The following is a 25,728-nucleotide window of genomic DNA, read 5'->3' on the forward strand; positions in this document are numbered from 1 at the left end:
CTAGAAGCCTCAAATCCATTTTTTTTTTTGAGCCCCCAGCTTCCTGTTAACATGACATTTGTAGAAAGACCCAGTGTATGATTATATTAAAAAGGGAAAGGAATGGAACAAAAGAAGGCTGCGGTTTGATCTTCCTACTGGGTAAATTTAGTTGCCTGAGAAACGAGAGGAAATGATTTTAAAACCACAATAATGAAACATCACTGGAATTTGCTTTCCCTGTCTCAATTCCGGAACCAGGCTTGCTTTTGACATAATACGAAAGGAGGGGCTGCTGCAGGGAGGAGACATTCATTCATGTTATTTCCCTCGGTGTTTAGTTGAAATTTTACTTTTAAAAGTTTCTGCCAGCCTTTATAATTATCTGGTTAAATTTATAGATGCAGTTTGTTCTCCTAAGAATGGCTGACATTTAAGTGCTACAAAATTAATATGAATGTGATGCAGTGGACATAATTGCTTTCTAGAAAAGTCTCATCTGTATGACTCACTGCTAGAACCAAAATTATGAGCCCAGAGTTTCCTGAGAGCATCAACACATCAGATTCCTTCTGCACATTTCCCCAAGAATGCTGTTTTTCAGGAAATGAAATATGCATTTCTCTTTGGTCTCTGTTGCTTCCCACTAGGAAGTTCAGGAAACAGCTAAAAACTTAATTTTCTCTATAAGGATCATGTAGGTATAGTATGTTCCAGAAGAACATCATATATGCATACTGTCAATTTTGAATGCCCATAACAATTTTCATGTTGTCAACTTGTGTACCCATGCTGCCGTGTTATTTATTAAAGCCACGTTCTTGTGTGACTCACGAGGCTTGGCTTGTACTTCCCTGTTTCTTGGGTCTTGCAGCTTCTCCACCTGTAATTTCTCGCGTGCTTAGTGTTTGGGATAAACACAGCAGGAACACAAGATCCTCAGACCCCTCAGTTTGTTGGAGCTGCACTCCAAGTGGAGCTACGTGTTGACTTGTGGTTCCTTGGGGCTAAATGGATAGAAGAAAAATGAATTAAAACATTTAAATTTATTTTTATTCACATTGGTGTTTTGCATATATGTGTATCTGTGTACTGTGAACATACAGTGCCAGCGGAGGCTGGAAGAGGGCATTGGATCCTCTGGAATGGGAGGTATAGACATTGATTGGCTGCCACGTACTTGCTGGGTATCAAACCCAGGTCTTCTTCAAGAGCAGCCAGTGTATGCTCTTAAGCTCTGAGTCATCTCTCCAGCCCCCATAATACATCTTAAGGATAGCTGAAGCCCCATGTCAGGAGTGCACATGCCACACCTTAAGAATTTGTTAATATGGGCTGGTGAGATGGCTCAGCAGGTAAGAGCACTGACTGCTCTTCCAAAGGTCCTGAGTTCGAATCCCAGCAACCACATGGTGGCTCTCACAACCACCTGTAATGAGATCTGACACCCTCTTCTGGTGCATCTGAAGACAGACAGCTACAGTGTACTTATTTATAATAATAAATAAATCTTTGGGCTGGAGCTAGCAGGGACTGAGTGAGCAGAGTCTACTGGAGCGAATGGGGTTGACCCAGCAAGCAGAGGCCCTAAAAGTCAATTCCTAACAACCAGACGAAGGCTCACAACTATCTGTACAGCTACAGTGTGTACTCATACACGTAAAATAAATAAATAAATCTTTAAAAAAAGAATTCATTAATATGCCAACAGTACCGGAGGCTGCCTTTATAATGTAGAAATTGTTAATAAAAATGACTATTAGTTTCATATAAGATAATAAAACAAAACAAAATATGAGTTTTAGGATCTAGGCATGAATTTAACTCTTGGCTTGGGAGGTGCCAGCTACGTTGATAGAATGGAAGGGAGTCACCTGTCTTGAGCCTCATTTCACATCTGTGAAATAAGTTTGATAGCACCCGTGTCAAAGGGTCTCGTTGCAGTCTTCTGGGTACTGATATTTGCTGTTCTCAGCAGCATTTGTCGAAAGAGGCTCTGCTTTCTCTTACAGATATGTTTGACATTTCTGTCAAGAACTAAATGTTTGTAGTTTCTTGGGTTTATTCCTTGGTTCACTACTACTTCTCCCTTTTTTAAAATGACCGTTTCAATGTAGTTGCTCTATTAAACTATTTGGGATCTTTCAGGTTTCCATATAAATTTAGGAGCATTTTGTTTTGTTTTGTGAGGAATGCTTTTGGTTAGGGGTTAGACTGAAACTGTATATCACTTCGGCAATATGGTCATTTCAGCAATACTAACTCTGGAATCTGTGAGCCTAGGACACAACTAGAGGAGCCTGTAGTTTCTTTCCTTATTGCTTTATATTTTTATCATGTAGATACTTCATGATCTTGGTTATCCTTGACGATGGATGCGGTTTAGTCCCTGATTTCCTTTACAGCAGGTTCATTAGTGGTAATAGAAAGGCTACTTTTTTTGTGTGTGTTGACTTTGTATCCTGCTACTCTGCTGAAAATATTTATCAAATCTAAAATTCTCATGAAGTGTTTGGTGATTTTAACTATGGCATCATATCATGTGCAAATAGAAATAATTTGCCTTCGTCCATCTTTGTCTGTATTTCCTTTGTTTCTTTTTCATGCCCTATTGCCCTGGCTAAAACTTCAAGTACTATAAAGAATAAATGTGAACAAAGTGAACACTCATCTTTTCTGATTTATGGGGAATGTTAATATTTCTCCCAGTGAGTCTGGCATCTATAAGTTTTACCACATTGGGTATGATTCTTTCATAACTAGCTTCCTCAGGAGTTTTATCAGGAAGTCTTGCTGATTTGTGTCCAAAGCTGTTTTCTTAAGCTATTAAATAATTGCATATTTTTTGTTCTTGATTCTCTTTACATGGTATATCATGTTCTTGATTTGTATATTTTTGAACCACACCTAATACTCCCCGAGTGAAGCTAATTTGGTGATGGTGTATCTGTGTTTCTTTGTGGAATGTCCATATCTAGTCTTGGCTTCAGAGTAATATTGTTTGTCGACCAAGCACAGAAGTATCCCCTGACTTTTGCATTTAGTAGACATGTTTTAGGAAGACCAACATGAGTTTGTCTAGGCATCTGATAACATTCTGCAATGAACTGGTCAGAGGTCTTTGCATGCTATATTTACATGTTTTACTTTCCATATTAATGCATGAATTTTCTACTGTATCAATGTTGTTGTTTTCAGTCCGCAGAATTCTCTTTGGTTAAATCCGTTCAGGGTTGAATTCTATTCCATTATTTCAAAACAAATGTGAATTTCTAATTCCCTAGATTTCCAGTCAACTCTTTTTTTAAAAAACCTTCTTTTAGGAAGACTTTTTAATTCCTACATATCTATCTCTTTATTTTGATAAGTCGAGTATGTCTAGAAATTTATTTGTTTGTTGTAGGGTACACACTTTCAAAATAATTCCTGATTATCCTCTGGATTTTGGAGTATCAGTTGTCACATCCCTTGTTCCCTAACCCTCTGTGACTCTGGGTCTTCTCTTTCCTCTTGTCAGCTCTGTTTTTCAGTCTTGCTATTCCATCGACTTCAGAGTGGATACTTATTGTTTCTTTTCTTTCATAATTTTGTATTTGAATTATCATGTTTATAATACCCCAAGTATCATATATTGTTTTTCCAGTCTCTGATTTTTAAATGTTTTAAAAGATTTATTTATTTATATTTAATGTATGTGAGCTTTTTCTTCCTGTTTTTCCTGCATGTATGTCTGTGCACATGTGCATATATGGTCTATAGAAGCCACAAGAGGTCATTGGGTCTTCTGGAGCTGGAGTTATAGATGATTGTGAGTTGGCATCTGGGTGCTGGGAATTGAACCAACCTGAGACCTCTGTAAGAGCAGCAAGTGCCCTTAACCACTGAGCTATCTCCCAGCCCAAGGTGTCTGATTATTTTAAAGGATGGCACACAGGTATAAACTTCTGCTTTAGAACTTCCTTTGCTACATCCTACAGATCTTTAATGTGTTACTTTCCCAAGAATTTAAAAATTTCCTCCATTTATTTGATAATCACCCTGATCACTTAAAGTATCTTACCTTATCTCCATGTGTTTCTAAAGTTTCTCTTGCTAATACTGATTTCAAGTTTTATTCCACCATGTTATGGTAGAAACCAAATAAATTATTTAAATTTTTTTCTGGTTTGCTAAGACTGGCTTTGTGGACTAAAATTCTTTATTTTTTAGGGGGCATTCCATGAATTACTAGTAAGTGTGCATATTTTGCAGTGGCTGATTTGAATATTGGGTATATTTCTAGTAAGCCCATTTAATGTACATAGTAATTTAACTTTAAATTTTTTTGTTGATTTATTTTGGTCTGGATAAAATACCTGTTTTGAGAATAGTGTATTAAACTCACTAAGTACTTAGTGATGGGGGAGGGATTGCGGAATGAGGGACTGGGAGGGGAAACAGAGATCTGGATGTAAAGTGAATAAAAACATTCTTTATTTCAAGTTAAAATAAAGGAAAAAATTATTCCATTAAAAACTAATTGAAAGAGAGTGAGAGATGGAGCTGGGGATGTGGCTTTGTGGGTAAGAGCACTTTCTTTCCAAGATCTAGGATCAGAGGGCCTGAGTTCAAATCCCCAGCCCTCAGCATTGGGGCCAGAGACAAGCAAATCCCAGCAGTTCACTGGGCAGCAAGTATAGCTAACCAAGCAATCTTCTGGTTTAGGGGGAGACCCTGTCTTAAGGTATTCACATAGAGAACAATAAGGTAAGGCAATTGATCACTTTCTCAGGCCTCCACATGCATGCACACAGGCACACACTCATGCATTCATGTGAGTGCTCATACACGTACATTACACATAACAACATGCTGTGCACACACAAATAGAGGAGAAAGAAAAAAAGTTGATAAAGGAGTTTGACTACTAGAAGAAAAGAGTAATAATGGTATATGTAAATATATACAATAATATATATGTTTATATGCACATTATATATATGTATGTGTGTGTATGTGAGAGAGAGAGAGAGAGGGAGAGAGAGAGACAAAGAGAAGAGGAAGTACACATATATAAATACACATACCAGACAGCTAGAAAATACCAAAAGGAGAAATTTTACTTTAAAAAGTTGTCTACATTGTGGTGGTCATTTGGGCAAGAGTAGATATTCATTATTTCTGGTATTTCTTCTTTTTCCTGTGTCCTTTTTGAGCCCCAGAGAAAGCTTGGAGAGAGTAAAATCTAGTTGACATTTATCTCTTGCTTTTTCTTGTTACATGCTGTCCATCAGTGGGAATGGCCAGCTGAACAACTTTGCTTCCCTCTTGCATGGAACCAACATTCCCCTGTCTTGAGTTTACCCCAGACAGATTAGCTCAGTGGCCCCAAGAGATAGAAGGGTGCAGGAGGTTTAGAGAAGAGTCAGAGGGAAGAGGAGGATAGATGACATAGGACATTCAAGGAGACAAAGCGAATCAAGAGAATTGGGGGATATATGTGGTTTTAATTCCCACTTCTTCTTTGAAGCTTCCTAAACAGCTAATCCCCCCACCCTGCCCTGAGTGGCCATGAACAGAGTGGGTAAAGGTACAGACTCTAGCCTTGAACCATTGCTGGGCTTATGTCTGCATGACCTTATTGCTTTGTGGCCAGGTAGCTGTGTGTAGGGTTGATTCTGTTCTAAAATGCATTTTCTTCCCTGAGAAATGGACCTCCTATACAGACACCATCACAGCCTTATCCTGATGGTCTGATGATGTAACTGCTCAATGCTCAGCAAATATGTAAGGGCTTGATAAATGTTACCCTGGCTTAGTGGTATGATTAAAATCAACAGTAATCCTATTAGATAGTAAAATAATCCCTGTGGCCCAGGTACTCTGCTGAGAACTCTGCATGAATTCATTCATTAAATTCTGAAGACTACAAAGTGGAATTGTTACTACCTTCATCTAAAAGATGGTAAATCAGAGGCTGAGCTTCAAGTAAATTGCTCAAGGTCACACAGCTAGTGAACTATGGAACAGGGGTTCAAGCATTCATCCTCTAATGGGAGGGCCATGTCCACACTTGTGCCAGTGGATATTGCTTGTGTGAATGTTGCATAAGAAGAGAAACAACCTCTGAAGCAGTTCACTTTGCTTTGTTGAATAGATGCATGGTTTGGAGAGAGTGGAGAGGGGAGAGGAGAGAGGGGAGATGGGAGACAGAAAACTGGAGATGATGATGGTGGTGTTCCTGCTGGCGGTGTTGGACAGAAACCAAAGCGTATTTGTGTGCATGTGCACGTGTATGGAGTGCAGAGGTTGACAAGTGCCTTCCTCAGTCACTCTCTACCCTAGTTTTGAGACAAGGTCTCTCAATGAACCTGGAGCTTGATGATAAGTCAACTAGCTGGCTATCAGACTCTTAAGTATCCTTTTGAGTACAGTACCCCAGTACTATTACTAGAATTACAAGTGTTATAATATATATATATGTGTGTGTGTATGTGGGTATGTGTGTGTGTGTGTATGTGTGTGTGTGTGTATACACTTGCATGTTGACATATGCTTGTGGGTGGGTGGGAGGGACTGTGGGATTTGAAATTTGGTTTTCTCTTTCTATCATGTGGGGCTGAAAATCAAATTGAAATCATCAGTCATGGAGGCAAGCTCCTTTAGCACTGGTGATCAGGTCTAAGAATCACTTTTCAGAATGGAAACTTTTTTTTTAAATTAGGTGTTTTCTTTATTTACAATATCCCCTTTCCCAGATTCCCCTCCAAAAAACAAAACAAACAAACAAACAAAAAGACTAAAACAAACCCCTGTCCCTTCCCCCCTCCAGACAGAGGATTCCTCATCTTATTCATACAGCTGCCTCCTACAGGGTCCTACCAAGTTCTTACTGCTTATAGTTGAGAACAGATGTGTTAGTGACTTGTCTCATCTCTGGGATCATAGCAGACTGTAACAGGTTCATGGCATCCAGCACCACCCAGCACAGAGCCAGAATCTTAGAAGGTACTTCATACAGCTCTGGAATTAAGATCGAAGGGTTGCATGGTGAAGACATCCAGCATTCCTGCCTTCCTTGAGTTTGCTGAGATATTTAAAAGACTGAATAATGCTATGGCAAGCAGAGCAGTGATTAAGCACTTACTGCTAATGGTCTTGGGACAAACTCTGCTCAGTTGGTTCCCCTGTGAGCTCCAGCTGATTTCCTTGCCTCTTGAGCTCTCTATTGTCTTGGTGTTGTTTGCAACTCATTCAGAAACTAATTAAGTTTCTGGATCAGTCTGTCCTCTAAGAGAGTGTGGATATGCTGAAGTGGTGGTTTTTATACCTTAAATTATCGGAGTGAAAGGACAATTATAATTTACTTCTAAAATTGGCCAAAAGTCAGCTTCCATCAAAATTATTCTGAGCAGACATAACCAGGGTGTTGTATGAAAGGCAACAAAGAGTATTTAAATAGGCCATGGAAAATGTATTGATAATCTGGCCATATTAATCCTGGTCTCTAACAGAGTGTGAAATTGCTTGTTTATTCCACTTATCCAGGGCCATGGGGGAAGCTGATCACTCATTGACAGAGTTACAGTTTGTGATCACCTTTCAACAGTGAGCTTCAGCTGGGCCAAGGCCAAACAATCTGACTTCCTGGCCTCTGTCCCATCACCAGAGTCAAGGTCAGGGTTGCTGCTTGCTCTGAGCAGGCTTGGGTACTGATGGATTCACATAGCCCATGATATCTGGTTGAGGCTTTCATTTGAGCATGGGCAGAGACATAAACCAAAGACCCTGAGAAGAATTGTAAAAATTATGGCTCTCTTGTACCCAACATCCCAGGAAGAAGGTAGGGTTGAAAATTATCAAGGATGCTGGAAAAATAGTTCTTCACTCCAAAACCGTGCATGTACATACCTTGTATACATGCATACACACACGCATAAACATCCTAGAGGGCTTCACTCATCTTTCATATTAGTTATCTGTTACTGTATAATAATATTACCAGAAGTGGAGCATAATTATTACTAGACATAAAATAACAGTCCTAGTCAGTCTATAAAGGAAGCTGACACAATTCTCTTCAGTGAGGTTTATTCGCATTGGAAGGCTTCAAGTCTGTGACTGATGCAGAGCCTCATTAACAGTGAGAATCAGTCAGGGAGAGGGAGAGAGGGAGATAGCCACCCTATGTGGGATGACTGGAGAGGACAGGGTAGCCCCAAGAAGTCTGTCTGGGAAGTCTTAGACCAATCCCTAGACTGAAGCAAAGGGACCATGAATAACCTTTCAGGCAGTGTGAAATCTCACACCATGTGATTTTGTTCAGTATAGCATGTATAACAAACAGGGAACATGGTGGAGCCAGATATCATAAATTGACAGCTGTCAAGCTACAGCACAGAACACTTTTTATCTCTGTCCCAGAGAGAGCTGGAGGGAAGAAGGTTTGATTCAGGATATGGGACAGACATGTCTTCTAGTAGCCTATGGTCATGAGTCAGCTATATTCATTATTTCAGGCTTTCGTGAGACTATAACTTGGGTAACAGCCAGGCATACTGTCTCATCTGAAGTTTAATCTGGGAATGATACACTTCTATGCTCACATTCTTGTTGGCAAAACTCATATCCTTGAGCCTAAGGGACTCGGTCTCCTATTAGCTGCCAGCTGAAGGCTGCTTTTGGTTCTTTGCCTTCCTCTGTGGTCCATGGATTTCGTGTTTTGTATTTGCAACACAAGAACTTGAGAGCTTGGGTGGTTTGGGTGGCCTTCAAGTTTCTGGTACCCCAGCTTTCCAAGAAAGATTCTGTAGTTCTCAAAGATACCGCAACATCTCTGTGTCAATATCACACCTGGTTTTCTTTCTAGGTCTACTGTTCTAATGTTGGTCTCTTCTCAGGAGGAAATGGAACCATCTCTTTGGATTTAAGAGCTTTTATGGTAGAAAACATTTACAATGTCCAGAGTCAAGGGAACCAAAAGACATTCTTTCTGTATGGTGAAAAAGGCTCTGTGGATACTCTGCTTGGATCCCTTTATCCAGTTACTATACACATCCCCGGTAGTAGTCAGTGTTGCTTCCAGTGGCTCACAGCTGCCCTTATCCTGGAGAATGCTCAATCTATCTCTTCTCTGCTCAATTTAACAAGTAGACAGGCACTCCTCTTTCCTACTGTGTTCTATGAAGCCCACCTTAAGACTGGTGAGAAACTATTGTTAACCCATGAGTTTAAGAGAGCAAGGAGAGAAACAACAGTGAGAACTGTTGCCTGATAGGAGATGTGCTCCTTAGTTTAGACCCAGGCAGGAGCTGGAAAGAAATATGCTGTGCATTCTTTGTTCCTTTTAATTCTGCTTCTCTTTAGTCAAACACTGTAGAACGCTTGCCAACAACCAGCATAGCAATCAACAAGTTTCATCCTTTTAGGACCCTGAGCAGAAACAGGAGAAATCAGGAGACAACAGAACAATGGACAATGACTAGCCCGATGGTCCTTCTCTGTTAATACAGTCATCATACTGGTGCCAGAGTGATCTTCAGGGCATTGATTCTGCTATCCCTCGCTCACTCAGCCTCCCTTTATCTAGACCTTCTGTGTTGCTTTTATGTCACTTAAAGGATCACAAAAGTGTGATCCATGAAACTCTGGGTTACATATTAATAAAAAAATTTTTTGATCATGTATAAAAGGTTGCTTATTCATTTATAAATTGATTAATTTCACTGTTGTTGGGCCTAGTGTTTTAGCTCAATTAATAAAGTGTTTTTTCAGCCTCCATAAAGCCCTGGGTTTGATACTAATCACTGTATAAGCCAAACATTATGGGGCATGCTGGCAAGTCTACCTTTTAGGCTGAGGCAAAAGGATAAGGAGTCAAGGCCATTCATGGCTATATAGAGAGTTTGAGACCAGATTGGACTGCATGAGACTCTGGTAAAATAAAATAATTGATAAATTTAATTAATTAATAAATTGATTTACTGTTATTATATAATATTTCAGTACATGGCATACCCTTAATTTAAGCTATACCATGCTGAGTGATAGACTTTTATTAGGGAAACACAATGGACACATCTCATCCCAGATAGGTGGACCGATATAGACCAAAGCCCAAGTGGGTAGACCAATGAGTTTTATTGGAGTTACTTACAGGGAAAATAAATGACTTAAAGACAGCTGCATCATCAAGCACCATCCCAGCATGGGTGTTAGCTTACCAAAGCTAAAATACACTGCACAGCCTGCAGGCAGGTCAGTGGGTTACAGCATGTCATTTCCATCCAGGTGGCTCATTTGGTCTGAACCTCTTCTAGGCAGCTCAACTGGTCTTTGTTTCTTCTAGGTAGTTTTGGCTGGTCTCTACTTCTTCCAGGCTACTCACTTGATCTCTCCATTTTTTAAGAGGCTAGGCTTGTCTGAGAATCTTTGCAAATTGTCTTGTCTGAGAGTGACTTGTAACAGTATTTTCTCTTTCTTTCTTTCTTTCTTTCTTTTTTTTGGTTTTTTGGTTTTTTTTTGTTTTTTTGAGACAGGGTTTCTCTGTGTAAACCTGGATGTCCTGGAATTCACTGTGTCGACCAGACTGTCCTCGAACTCAGAAATCTCCCTGCCTCTGCCTCCCAAGTGCTGGGATTAAAGGCATGTGCCATCACTGCCTGGCTATAGCAGTATTTTCTATTTGTACAGCCTTGGGAAGGAGGAGCCTAGTGAATCTCATCAGTTCCAGGGACTTCCTGAAGCTATTTTGAGTTGCTTCTTTCTTATCTGAATGAGCTTTCCTAAAGGATGGAATGTATCAATCTTATAGAAAACTGCTACACAATCACTATAAATAATTGTGGGAAAACCTGATAATTTTCAGTTCTTTTTGGACAATTTTTGGCACATATGACTAGATTGCTACCATTTAAAATCTGGTTAAGTTGGCTGATGGGAACCTTAAATCAAGAGCAGATGTGGCATCTCTGATCACCCACCCACCCCATGTGGTTTCTTTATGACTATATTACATTCAGTCAGGTTTTCTTTGCATTTATGGAAGTAGGTGGTTAAAACTATTTGTTAACACTTGTAACCCAATGGGGCAATGAGGTACATGTGTGTGTCGGGGGGAAGCATTGTAGTAATCTGTAAATGAAAATGTGAGGGAAGATGAGTTTGTGGAGTTGCCTGTGCTGTAGAACTTGTGCAGGTCCCAGCAAACCTCTCATGCACACACACAGGACATGTGACCACCTGTTGTATAGACTAAGAGATGAATTTTATGGAATATATGGTTCCTATGAGCCAGCTGCTGCTATAGAAAGACCACAGCCAGGAGGGTAAACAACCTGACCTGAAAGCTGAGACTACAGCTAAACAAATTTATCAGAGTAGGCAGCACCATTTTCTCCTTGCTCTGTGAATCTATAAGAAGTAGTAACTCAGGCACGTGGCTTCCCTGGTGTACTGCTGACTTGAGAAGTGGCTGTGAGCTTTTAGAGGAAGGTATGCCTAGATAACATGGGCTCCTCTGGTGGTTTGTATACACTTGGCCCAGAGAGTGGCACTATTAGGAGGTGTGGCCTTGTTGGAGGAGGTGTGGCCTTGACACAGTGTGTCACTGTGGGAGTGGGCTTTGAGACCCTCCTTTTAGCTGCTGGAGAAGAGTCTGATCCTGGCTTCCTTTGGATGAAGATGGAGAACTCTCAGAGCCTCCAGCGCTATGTCTGTGATGCTAATATGATATGATCATGCCATGATAATAGCATGACTGAAACTCTGAGCCTGTAAGCCAGCCCCAGTTAAACCACCACAACTCCAAAGGCAGAAGGACTTTACATGAGTGAATTGTGCTTTGTTTTTAAAGCCATGGAGAGCCATATTAGAGATTCCAAGTAGGAGAATGATTTTTTTTTTCTCTTGCAAGACGTCAGACAATGAGAATAATGGCTGAAACTTTGAGAGTATTTATCATGGGCCTAACATTGTACAAACTATTAAATGTATTAACATACATTCTTTCATATATTCATTACAGAATCTTTTCCATGTGAATGCTACTAATGGGCAGGTTGGGGGTCCTGTTGCATGTTTCACAGTGAGTGGAGGAGCTAGGATTTAAGCAGTCAAACCTAGAACTGCTTCTCTCTTTGATAGAGTCTCTTGCACTATTCATCACCATTAACACTAAGAAGAGTTAGAAGGATGGCCTGGGGGATAAGAACACTTACTGTTCTTCCAGAGGACCTAAGTTTGGTTCCTAGCCACCACATGGCAGCTCAGAAAGAGCTTCTTTTGGTCTCCATGGGCACTGGGGTCCACACAGAGTAAACTTACATACGTGCAGGTAAAAGACTCATACCCAAAAAGTAAACATAAATAAATCTTAAATAGAAGACTGGCTTTAGAGAGGATGCTGTGTTCTCTAGGAGAAGCTTCTTTATGGAGGCTGCACATCTGGAAAAAGACAGATGTGATACTGTGAAGGGACGGTAGGGGTGGTTCCTAGTGAGAGGGGTGGACAAGAACATCAAAAGAACAATGGTGGATTGGAAGGAACCCATGACTGGGAGAATCGGGAGTTCAGGATGACTCTAACCTACTAAACCTGGTAATGCCCATTGACTACTCGGCAACCTGTCTCTATACAAGACACCTTCATCTGAGATGGGTCTCTTCCACATTTGCTTTGCCATCATCTTCACTCAGGTGTGCCTTGGCTCTCATGTTGCTCATAATTTGTACAAATACAGGGACCATAATTTAGTAATCTGTGGATTTACAGCCTGCCTGTTTTCTATATTTGAATAGCAGTTATTTTGAACTAGAAAGGAAGTATGACTGTAGGGCCAACACAAGTCCAGGATGTTTGTTGTGCTCATTGTGCCTTGGTAGAATTGGTTGTCTCTATACCAAAGGTTTTGCTTGTTGTGGGCTGCAAGAGAGAAGACTGGCACTGAAGCTCCAGCCTTGCTATTAGAATAGTTATGTGACACGGGCAAGCAGCCAATCCTCTTGGAAAACTCGACTTTTTTTAATATGAAAAAAATAAAAAACCCCAACTGTCCCAAAGTCTTTATTAATATTCAGCTGGTAGAAGACAGAGTTGCATGCACTCATGGACTAATTTTCCAACACGCTTGAAAAAGATAAATAGGATGGAAATTCCCCTCAATCACAAATGCACCTTAACCTGACATTTTAGCGATGGGGTTGGCACATATTTGCTGACTTCATAGTAAACATGTCAGGCTTTGTTGGCCCTGCCATCTCTATTTCGGCTACTGAGTGCAGCCACTGAAGTACAAGTAACCACAGATAGTAAGTAAGAATATGTGCATATGTCTGCATCTCACTACGACTTTACTGCAGTGTATTTATATGCTCATGTCTACCTATGTGGTGCTTGTGCATATGTGCATGCACATGTGTGTGTAAGGCTGAGGTACAGTCAGCACCCTGTGAAAGAGATGGTGCCATGTGCTCATTGGAACGAGTATGGCAATAGCAACAGGGAGAAATGAAAAACTTACAGTGAAAGAGAAGGAGACAGGGAGGAACTGTCCAATATTATTGGAGACATTTCACTGTAAGACTTCAACTCCACATGAAGATCAGAAAGCTGTTGCTGGTTTTCTGGCTGCAACTAGAAGCTTAGGGCATGCTGTCAAATGTTTTGTTCCTGAGAGTCTCCCAGAACCTTCATAGGCCTGCTCTGTTCAGAGGAGGAGAGTGTGGGTACCTCTTGCCTGAGCACTGCATGACATCAAGTTGGGCTAGGTTGTAGTGTTCAGACCCATGTCTGATGTTTCAGGAGTTCAGAATCAGGCTTTGAGAGCTGTTTGTTTGTTCTTTTTTTTTTGGTTTTTGTTTTTGTCTCCCCCATGTTCCTCTTTTAATTTTGAGTCCTGATACAGTAACTGGGAGTCTAGAGTATAGGAAGGAAGGAAAGAATAACTTAGACACTTGAGGTAGAGAAACCCATGCTGGGATTCCCTGAGGTGCTGGTTTGCAAAGGGCATCTTGGAAAAATGAGCCAGAGTTTAGGAGTGGGAAACTTGGATTACTTTAGGGACAAGACAATGGACTTCTATGATCCATTACTTAGGAAGAGAGTTGGATTTTAGAAAATTATAAAAACTCAAGGGGGCAGTAAGATGGCTCTGTGGATGAGATTGCTTGTTGTATGTAAGCCTGGTGATCTGGGTTCTATTCCTGGAACTTACACAGGTAGAAGGAGAAAACCAATGCTACAGAGATGTCTCCTGACCTCTATGCATGCTGTATGGTGAACATGCACCTGTATTCACAGACAAACACAACACATGGCAATCATAATTAAAAGTAAGAAATGAGACGTGATAAAATTCATTAGCCAACAGATCAATAGAAAAGAGATTCATATAAAGCTTATAGTTAATATAAATCTAGATTGTCTCTTGTGGTCTGTTTCACTAATTCATGAATTTTATTTCACAGATGAAAATTTTTACTTGCAAGTGATACTGGAAAACGGTGTTCTTAGCCAAGTGTGCCAGCATCTGTTTGGGAAGCTTTATGTTTGTAGTGGTGTGGAGGATTGTTTGTTACCTGCTTCACTAAAATTGCTAGTCAATTGGAACATGAGATAATAAAGACTTCAGACATTCATATCTGTGTGCTGAACAGTTTCCTGAATGGGGACAGGGATGGGGACACTTCCTCCTTTGAAAAATATTGCAGTGACTGGCACTTCAATTTTTTTCCATTTTATTTTCTAACACAGAATGAAGAAGATGAGCAACATTTATGAGTCGGCTGCCAACACGCTGGGAATCTTTAACAGCCCCTGCCTGACCAAAGTTGAGTTGCGTGTGGCATGCAAAGGCATTTCCGACAGAGATGCTCTGTCCAAGCCGGACCCTTGTGTTATCCTCAAGATGCAATCCCACGGGCAGTGGTTTGAGGTAGGCTTCCCCACAGAGCCAGACAGAAGCCTGGCTGGATGCTCTGTTCAATGTAAAAAAAAAAAAAAACAAAAAACCAGTGCAAAAATATTTCGTCTTTAGCAGGTTTGCTCTAAAACTAGAGAAAGTTCCAGAAAACTAAATAGAATCACATTTTTGTTTATCTCATGATGTTTTGATATGCAACATTTTGACAATTTGTGAGCCTAGAATTTTTAGCATGTTTTGGATAATTACTGAGAGACAACTATACTACATTTTGTATTATAACCAATCATTGACAAAATGTTAACAGGTCAGAAACAAACTTGTATCCAGAACCCAGGCTAGGCTACCTTGACAAGATGAATGTTGCAAATAGTAGCTCCACAGAGCCAAGGCAGACTTCGGGTTAGATTTATTAAGAACCAGGCCCCTGGGCATGATGGGAGGGAGGCTCCTTGTTCTGAAGGAACACATTTGGGAAGTTGAGAGAAAATTGATTACTCAGATGGAGTTAGTATAGGGTCTAAGGTTTTTTTAGATTGAGGTAGAAGTAGAGGGGAACTGTAACAAGCAAGCCAGTTCTGTAGAATTTCTGGACCTTGCTCTGTAGTCTGAGGGCAAGCTCTGGACCCCAGAGCTGGGCTGGGACTAGGGATGTTAGAATGAGCTAAGACTAGGGGTTAGTCCTCTGATTAAGCTATTAACAGAATGGTAGAAAAGGAGCTGACCTGGATCATATTGAAGAGCTGTGAGGGACATCACAAGTTTTAAGGAGTGGTATGGATCTCAGAACCAGGTGTTTGATAGAGCAACATGGGACATACTGACAGTAATAGAACCCAATCGTCAAACCTGGAGCAGTGGCTCTTAATCTGTGGGGGGGGTTGAATAACACTTTCGCAAGAGTCATATATCAGATATCCTACATGTCAGTTATTTACATCATGATTCATAACAGTAGCAAAATAATAGTTATAAAGTAGCAATGAAAATAATTTTATGATTGGGGCTCTCCTCAACACTGAGGAACTGTGTTAAATGGTTGCAGCATCAGGATGGTTGGGATCTACTGGTTTAGAGGAATCAGTCTAAGTCCAATGGCATTGGGATTCTGTGCTGGATGTATATATAACTTTAATCTGAGTTGGTTAGGGACTAATGAAAGAGAAGCCTGTGTGTATATAAATCCTGAGGGGATTGACAGTGAAGAGATACTGTCACTGGGATGGTGGATGTGAGGGGAAGGAATGAGCTATGAGCCTGTATGTTCATACTGCTTTAAGTGGTATTGCAAGCAAACAAGCTATTAAAAATTCTATAGCCCAATGGATCATTGGGTAATGGTATGAATAAAATGGTATTGCTATGAGTTAGTCTTCAAAGAGTGGCCATTTCCAGTTTGTCAAGAGAGGACTTGGTATTTTATTTCATCTATTTGGGGGAAGGAATGGATCTTTTTATTTGTTTGCCTGTTAGATTCCAGGACATCTGTGACCCCGTGAAAAACATCCATAGAGAAAAGCAGGCAGGTTCTTTATATCCCCTGGACTAGCTTGGCTAGAAGCTATGCTGGTAAATGCTCATATGGACATGATGGTACTTGGGGAAGAGCAGAGATGACTGCCATAAAAGAGGTGCATCATACAAGAAACTTAAAACAATGTGAGTTACATTTTATCAGTGACTTATCAAAGACTGTGAGTGAACTCTTCTAGTGACTCCAGGTTCTGAATAAGAGGGCGAAAAAAAGGACAGGAAGAACATGGCTTTGTTCAATATTGTTCTGCCTGTATGAGAGCAGAAGGCACTATTTAAGCCCAGGCAACTCCACCGACTGAAGTTTTTATTGCTGTTTCAGGCTTACCATAGGTACTAGCACAGTCTTTGGTGGTTTATTTGAAAATACTGCAGACTGAGTTCTATAGATTGGTTTTTATTGCTATTGTTGCTTCTTTATAAGCTTTTTTTTTTTTTTTTTTTTTTTTTTTTACTATTTTTCCAGTTAACAGCTATTTTTCTAGCAACAGTTTCCTGAATGACTATCTTAGTCAGTGTTCTATTGCTGTGAAGAGATGCTCTGGCCCTGACAACTCTTATAAAATAAAGCATTTAACAGAGACTTGCTTGTATTCAGAGGTTTAGGCATGGTAGCACACAGACAGACATGGTGCTGGAGGCAGCAGGAAGAAAGTATGACACTGGGCCTGGCTGGAGCATTTGAAACCCCAATGCCCACCCTCAGTGACATATTTTCTTCAGCAAGGCCACACGTCCTAGGTTCTGTCTAATGACCAAGTATTCAAATCTATAAACCTATGGGAGTTATTCTTATTCAAACCACCACAAAATGTGCTATTATACCTTGCCCTTATTCACGCCCCACAAGGTCCCTTCTAGTCCCTTTCCCCAATTCTTATGGTCCTCTTCCCTCCCACAAATAACGTTTCTTCTGCTTAGATGGTCTGTCTCTGTGTGTGCCGATATAAATTTTGCACATGAGCAAAAACATGTTTTATGAGGAACAGAAGCCAATAAGATGGGTATATATTAAAAAGAGATTTCCACAGTCCAGTTTGATGCTGAAAGACTTGGCGAGTCACTGATCTTCAGTTCTCCCTTGGAGGGCCAATGACTTTGAATTCCACTGTCAGCGGAAGATAATAGCCGTAGCAACAGAACAGAGATTTACACAGTTGCATTAGAAGCGAAGGAAGGCAGCTGAACAAAAGCCCCCTTAGCCATGGAATCTCTTTCTCATCTGGGATGCTGCTGACCCTGGGGGAGAGACTTCCTCCATCAGTTAATCCATGCAGGAAATACCTGCCCGGCACTGTGTCTTTTAGTTAATCCCAAATCAACCTAACCCATTTGCAATCTCTTAGGCTCTGCCCTACAGACTTCCCTCCTCTATCACCTGTTTATGAATAGGTAAATATCATAAGGTTTAAGAGACACTGTATTACTCACGTAAGCCTATGATAGCAACCACTTCTCTGAAAGGAAGTGTTGGTGGCTGTTCATGTATAGATGGCACTCCAGAGAGGGGACTCAGCCTTGGAGAATGAATGGCAGGAAGATTGGGATCCTAAATTAGGTCTCACATTGTAAACTGAAATCTTCATCGCTGAGGTTTTATGTGTAATGGCACAGTTTTCTTCTTCTAAGCAACCATCTTTTGGATTTTGTTGGTGGCTCTTTAAAAAAATAAATCTTAGCTAAACAAAATTAAACAGAATGATACGATAGGGACAAATCACTTTCTGAAAATTAGCACAGAGTAAGTTGCCTTCTAAAACACCTTGTTTTCTCTATTCTGATATTCATATTTTAAACATTTCTTTTTCTCATTTAATCTTTAATATTTCTTTACTTGGCATGTGTTGAGGATGAGAGTGTATGCGTGCCACGGCACACAAGTGAGGGTCAGAAGACAGCGTGCAGAAGTTCCTCCTCACCTTACACCCTGTGGGTTCTAGTTATAGAAGCCAGGTTATCTGCTTTCCTCTGAGCCTTTACCCTCTGAGCCATCTCCCACACTCTATTTTAACATGATTCTTATGCGTGTAAAATGTTCTTTTCTGCTTTTATTGCCTAGCAGTATACGCTTTTTCCACATTTCTACCATTTTGATAAAATGTAATTTTCAAGTTGCATAATATCCTATCAAATAGATTTACTTAAGCTTCTGACTGATTTCTTGCCTTTTAAAATGACTTAATTTCAGTAATACCAGACTGAACATCTTGGTGCACACAATTTTTCAATTATTCTTGGATGGGTTCCTAGAAGAGATGATGTCAAAATAGAACTGGTGGGATACAGGATAGGACGCTTTATTTTGTTTTGTTTTTCAAGAACTTCACACATGGGCATTGCATTTACATCACTCCGGCTCCTCCAATGTCTCCTCCACCCTCCTCAATTCATAGCCTCTTCTTTACTACAGTTATATATACACACACATGCTTCACATGCATGTGTGTGTCCATGTACATGTGTTCACATGTGTGTGCATGTGTGTATAATATATATATATATATATATATGTATATAAAACTTATTAAGTCCATATAACATTGCTCACATGTACATGTGTCCAGAGTTAGCCACTCAGAATTGGATAACCTATGACCAAGCTTGTCCCTGGCAGAACCTGACTCTCCCTCCTTTAGCAGTCATTGACCACCTGAATCTCTACATCTAGAGGCAGAACATTGTGGCATTTCCCTTCTCCATGGCGACCCATCAACTGGTACTATTATGCTGGTATAGTTCAGACAACCATATTGTTGAGGTTGTATGAGTACATTTTACCTGTTATGTCTAAGGGTCACTATCTATCAGGAGACAACTTGAGTCTCTGGCTCTGTCAGTCTTTCTGCTCTCTCTTCCATGCTGCTCCGAGTCCTAAGTGTATGGGTTGTGTTGTGGAAGTATCAGTTAGGGCTGGCTACCCTTCAGCCGCTTACTCTTTGTACAAGTTGTGGTTTTTTGTAGTTGTCTCTGTATGTTGCAAAGAGAAGCTTCTTTGATGAGGGATGAGAGCTACACTTATTTATGGGAATAAGGAAAGTAAAATAACATCACAAATCACATTCATTTCGGAAAATGGTAGTGCATTCTTCTCTAGGCTCTATTACAAACCTCTCTGGCTGTAGGTAGTTGGCTAGGTTTACCAGGTATAACTCCCTTCCCACTGAGATGACCAGGAAAACAGACCCCATGCCATACAGCCGCTTTAAAGAATTCATTTGCATGACTATTGATGATGAAGTTGAAACTAAATAAAGGCTGAGAAGTAACTTTGAGATGAGAAGTGATTGTGTTAAGACAAACTTATAAAGCTTCCTGAGAGCAGGTTGTTAAATACTCAGAGACTGTTTGGGCCAAAGTGTATTCATTGCATTGACAAAACAGACAGTCCATTACTAAAAGTGTGCCAGCCTACCACTGTCAAGAGGAACAAAAAGGAGAGTTGGGTAGTAAAGACCAAGCAGGTGCATTACCTCGAAGAAGCTGGATCCATGGGCATCGGGGTGGGTGAAGGACCAACCTACCAGGAGCTTGAGAGACAGTAGTGAAGCACATAGGGCTGGAGAAGCTATCTTAAAATCAAATAGGGATGACAGGTAATTTTCCTCTTTTGTTGTTTTCCCTTCTCCCACTAGTTCTTTCTATTGGACAAACTTTGCTGGAAGTCTGCTGGCAAAGTTTGCAGAAAGAGAACACAGAATATATTTTAGACCAAAAGAGGCAAGTAGACAACACATAGACCTTTCCAACCACCCACTTGGGGAATCATTTACAGTTAGCAAGTGGTGAGCATTTATTTAGTGACACCACCTACTTTCTGATGCAAGTTCCAAAAGTGACTTTTGCATCCTCATATCTATGCTGGAAGTGAAGAATGTTATACTTATCGAAGGCCAGCAAGTACAATTCAGTGGGGAGAAATATGGAAGGGCGTAGGTAGCAAGAGAGATTCCTACGTACAGAAACACTGAATTGGGAGAAAGGCTTCTACCCAAGGTTAGAAGACTGTTTTAAGTGTCTAATAGTTAGGATTTCTATTGCTGTGAAGAGACACCATGACCAAGGCACTTCTTATAAAGGACAACATTTAAATGGGATTGTCTTACATTTTTCAGAGGTTTAGTCCATTGCCATCATGTCAGGCAGCATGGCAGCATCCAAGCAGACAGAGTGTGGGAGGAGTCAAGAATTCTACACCTGATCCAAAGGTAGTCAGGAGGAAACTCTGATTCTATGCTGGGCAATGCTTGAGCACTAACAGACCTCAAAGCCCAGCCTCACAGTGACACTTCCTCTAACAAGGCCACACCTACTTGAATCAGGCCACACCTCCTAATAGTGCTACTCCCTACGGCCAAGCATTGAATCACATGAAACTATAAGGGCCAAACCTATTTCAAGTACCACATTAACTTTCTTAATTCATTGTAAGTGTAACAAGCTAGAGTGGGCCATGAACATTCCTTTTGAGGAGGGGAGTAGCCTAAACTGGGGCATGAGAGATGAAATTAAAATTTGACATTTGTTTTTTATTACTGCTTCTGATTATTGTGTGTGTTTTTTCTTAATTTAGATGTATGAGTGTTTTGCCAGCATGTATATCTATGATCTACATATATGTATGGTACCCAAGACGGCCAAAAAAGGGCATAGGATCCCCTAGAACTGGAGTTATATATACTTGTGAGCTATCATGTGGGTACTGGGAGTCGAGCCGGGGTACCCTGGAAGAGCGGCTCCAGCTCTTAACCACTAACCCGTCTCTCCAGACTCCAGTTTACTTTAAATGGAATTTCCACAGACCAAGCAAGGGCCCTGTGATACTGTGGTAAGGAACTCAGGTGACTATAACTGCTAGAAGAGATCTAACTACTTTCAGTTGAGCCTTCCACATAATGGGCACACATTTACTGTTTTCATTGACCTGTTAGCAAGGGCAGAGAACATCTGACCCCTAAAGGGAATTCTAAAAGCTTACTGTTTAACCTCAAATAGACCTATGCTCTGTGCTGTTGATGGTATTGATGGCTAATGACAATGTGCTAAGTTGTTTTTGAAATATAGGAAATCAATTGTTCTGAAGTGTACTATAATGGCTGCTTGGTGCATATCAGCAGTGTTTGAGGTATTTATCTAAGAATTAAAAATTCAGAAGCAGTATTGTTTCCCTTCCGGAAATCTGTGCTCATGTTTGTTTGTGTGTGCATGTGCGTGTGTGTGTACAAACTTTCAATAAGTCTTTTACAGTGCCTATGTACTTTACTGAAGGACAGCAAAGCTTATGACTTGGATGTTCTTTCCAGCTTTAGACACATAATTTTCTTAATTTGGGGGTCATACCCATGCATTATTAAAATCTCTTGTGTACCCTCTCTTGGCCACATAAAGATGAAATTATACAATTAATGAGAATATGGAACTTTCAGCTTCTGATAAGGTATGGGGATAATTCCTTCTTGTCTCTTGTGAGTGTGAATGGGTTCATTAGCTCCTGGAACTAGACATCTTAACAGGGGTGATAAATGGAAGCTTCCCAGGGAACTGAGAGGCACACACTTGTGACCTGAAGGCTTTCCCTCTGTTTGCTGGAACATAGGCTCTTCTCCATGGCAGTGTTGGATGTTTTCCATGGAGCTGAGCCAAGATGATGATTGTGTGGCCTTGGGCCCAGATTCCGTGAATGAGGAGAACTTGTCATTATGGGGAAACCCAAATTACATTGCAGACTTTGAAGATGTTGCTTCAATCACTGTTAATCCCACTGCTATGCTTAATTTTAATATATGATTATTGGGTTCATAGGACACTTAATTTTAATATATGTCTATTGTCTATTGGGTTCATAGGACATGCTGGGCAACCAAGGGCTAATCACTCATGGATCAATTTCCTATGAGAATACATTTCAGTGAATCCTGGGCTTTGATGCACTATCTAGGAGTAACAGTAATAATTATGATTATTACATTTAATATACCATCAATGAACTCTGATATAAGGTTATTATTATTAATAATATTATATGAACATACCCCTTTCATTCTCAATCTCTACTTACATTTTTAATTTGCTTTTCACCCTAGTCCTGTGTAAAAGAATCATGGACATTAAAATTAACCACAGAGTGTATTTGGCACCATGATGCATGCCCCTAAATGTGTAGTTGCCAATCAGTACTCACTCCATTTAAGAGACAGAGGACTAGAGGCTCAGACAGACCTCAGGAATAGAGCTCAAATAGTTCTCGATTTAGATTTGTTTTTATTCTTAAGGTCCAGCGGGCACAATGGAGTGATACCCAAAATCAGCCCATATTCTGCTGCTCTTTCCAATGATGCAGGGTTGGAGGTACATCTATACACTGTCCCTGAACACAGTTTGGGGAGTCCTTTTTTTTTTTTCTAGAGACTTCCACTAAGGCAAACCCAGAATTTCTAGCTTCAACATAGAAAAGAATTTCAGGATGAGCCACTGTAATCCCCAGTTGGGACGTATTAAAGGGTACACACAGGGTTAAGGGAAAGGAAATGCTGGGAGAGGAGTAAGATACCTATGTGAATGGGTGTGAGCACCCCAAAGACACATCATACTTTGTTTATAGGAGCCATGTGTACCATATTCAGTGCCTTTTGAAGTTATTAACATCCAAGGCTAGTCAGGAAGCATAAATAAGATTACAAGGTGGTTTTTGATGGGCATCTGACAGGACCACAGCAAAGAAAGTCAAACTCTAGAGAACAGAGTTTCGGGAAGGTAGGACACCATTGCTGTAAGCCACACTAATCACTTTGTGTGTGAGAGGGATAAGATAAATATATATCAAGCCTTAAGCCTAGTTCATAGCTATTGCATAAAAACTAGCTATATCTGAAAGGAATATTGTGTTTCTTGGCAACTTTCCCAGCAGTTAGTTGTGCTGGAATTCTTGGTTCTTACGTGATGAGAGGCCCCAACCAGACTCCTGGAAGAAGGGCTTGTTTTCCTTACCCACCCACATGCCTTCCACCTTTCTAAGCTGCCTTGGCTTTCCCATTTTCTTTTCTCCTTCCTTATTCTACTCTGTCCAAATGTAGGCTTCAATCCTCTTTTGCTGAAGCATCCCTGTTAACAATACAGAAGGGGGTATATGTGTCCATGTGTTGCCAGAGAAGTGGGTTGTGGACATTTTTACCAATCTCTTGTTGGATGGTGCATATAGAAATGAGCTCTCTGGGACATAGCTCTTTCATTCTTAGAATAATCATAAACCATGACCATTTTTGAATAGAGCTATGATGACAGATCCCAACAGAATAGTTTTGAGACCTCATTTTTTAAAATCAAATTTAGTGATACAGTTTAAACATAAAATATATCCTTCTTCAATGTTCTACTGGGTACATTTTGACAAATGTATGCACTCATGAAACCATTATCTCAACTAAGACAGAATATTTTCTAAAATATGTTTTGATATGTAATATGTAAATCGTACTTAATTTTTATTTTCAAGCCCAATTTTATTAAGGTTTAATTATTATATGAAATTATTATATAGTCAATGTATATACTTTGAAAAGTTTAGACTTGTGTATGCATGCATGCTAATATCCTGATGATCCAGGTAATGAATATATTCATCACCTCCTTATGCTTCTATATGGCCCTTTGGTTTAGTTTGTTGTTCATAATGGTAAAGACACTTAATGTGAGATTCACTTTCTTAACAAAGCTTTTATAAACACTATAACTTATTGCTAACCACAGGCTCATGCAGTAGTGCTCACCTCTGAGCACCATATCCCCCCTGTGTCTCCTAGTAATGAACACACTAATGTCATTTTCTATACCTTTGACTCCACTAGGCTCTCACGTATGAGGAGTCATGCAGTGTTAGTTCTGTTACTGACTCATTTCCTTTAGCTCCGTGCTGTCCAGGTCTATGGTAGCTGGGCCACAAGTGGTAAAGATGCCTTCCCTTTTAGAGCTGAGTGATATTTTATTGTATGTTGATGCTACACTTTATACTCATTCATCTAGGAAAGGATATGTATATGTTTCCTTGTCCTGTATCATGAATAGGCTAGAATAAACACGACAATGTAGAGATCTTTGGGATGCTTGGGAAAGATAGCCAGAGTGTGTTTCCTGGGTAACTGGTAGTTCTGTTTTTAGGGCTTAAACTCCATACATTTTTTTTTATTCAGTAGCTGTTGCATTTTTTCACCTGTAACAATGGCACACAAAGACCCTAGCTCTTTCCAACCTTGTCATCACCTTGGTAGCTCTTTGAAAACTGAATTTGCCCTTCCAGATGTGATGCAGTATCTCACTGTACTGCTGATTTGCATTGTCATGATTATTGATATGAATATGTTTTCATGTGTCCATTGACCATTTTTTTAAATTCTTTTTTTTAATTTATTTATTGTTATACATAAGTACACTGTAGCTGACTTCATACGCTCCAGAAGAGGGAGTCAGATCTCATTACAAGTGGTTGTGAGCCACCATGTGGTTGCTAGGATTTGAACTCATGACCTTTGGAAGAGCAGTCAGTGCTCTTAGCCACTGAGCCATCTCACCAGTCCCCATTGACCATTTTTATGTCAGCTTCTAAGACCTCTAAATTCATGTACATGGTTTATTTTTAAAATTGGGTTATTTGTTTTCTGTTGTTATTTTGTTTAGCCACGAAGTTTAGGAATCCCTAATATATTAGAAATTAATTCCTTACATGGTAAATGGTATGAAAATGTATTCTCCCATTCTATATGTTTCCTTCCCACTCTGCTAACGGTTTCCCCTGCTGTATAAAAACATTTTAGTTTGCTACAACCCTACTCATTTTGTTTTGCTTTGGTTGCTTATGTAATTGTTAAAGCCAAAACAAATCCTTGTTCAGGTTAGTGGCAAAGTGTTTGCTTTAAGTTTCTTCTAGAAACACAGAGTTTGGGTCTTATTCCATTATAAGATGACTTTTTTTTTGTGGTGTGAGATAAGGACCCAGTATCATCTTTCTGCTGTAGATGTCCAGTTTTTACACACCATTTGTTGACAGGGTTGTTCTTACCCCATTGTGTATGGTTGGCCCCTTTTCAACGATCATTTCGCCAACACAAATACTTAAATTTCACTACATTTGAAGCCATTGACTCTCAGATTGTGTACTATTAGGATATTACAGTTAAATGATAGGAATTTTAAATTACATTACTAAAATATATCAAACTATTAAGCATAATGGCATTCTATGTGAGATCTTGGTTTAAAGGGAGAAGATGTGTTTTTCACTAAAATAGCATTGGAGAACGTCAGAAAGAATGCCAATGGAAGAAAC

The 25,728-nt window shown here is 40.0% G+C and overlaps 1 protein-coding gene across 1 annotated transcript in view; it reads left to right on the top strand.

Moving 5' to 3' along the window:
* Cpne4 (copine 4) overlaps positions 1-25,728 on the top strand; it is a 466,654-nt gene that overhangs the window by 113,031 nt on the left and 327,895 nt on the right. The window contains exon 2 of the mRNA XM_031344408.1: positions 14,711-14,891. Within this exon, the coding sequence (XP_031200268.1) occupies positions 14,712-14,891 (180 nt within the window). The 5' untranslated portion in view covers position 14,711. The remainder of the gene's footprint in view (positions 1-14,710; positions 14,892-25,728) is intronic.

Source organism: Mastomys coucha, unplaced genomic scaffold (genome assembly GCF_008632895.1).
Source record: "Mastomys coucha isolate ucsf_1 unplaced genomic scaffold, UCSF_Mcou_1 pScaffold23, whole genome shotgun sequence".
Lineage (NCBI taxonomy): Eukaryota > Metazoa > Chordata > Mammalia > Rodentia > Muridae > Mastomys > Mastomys coucha.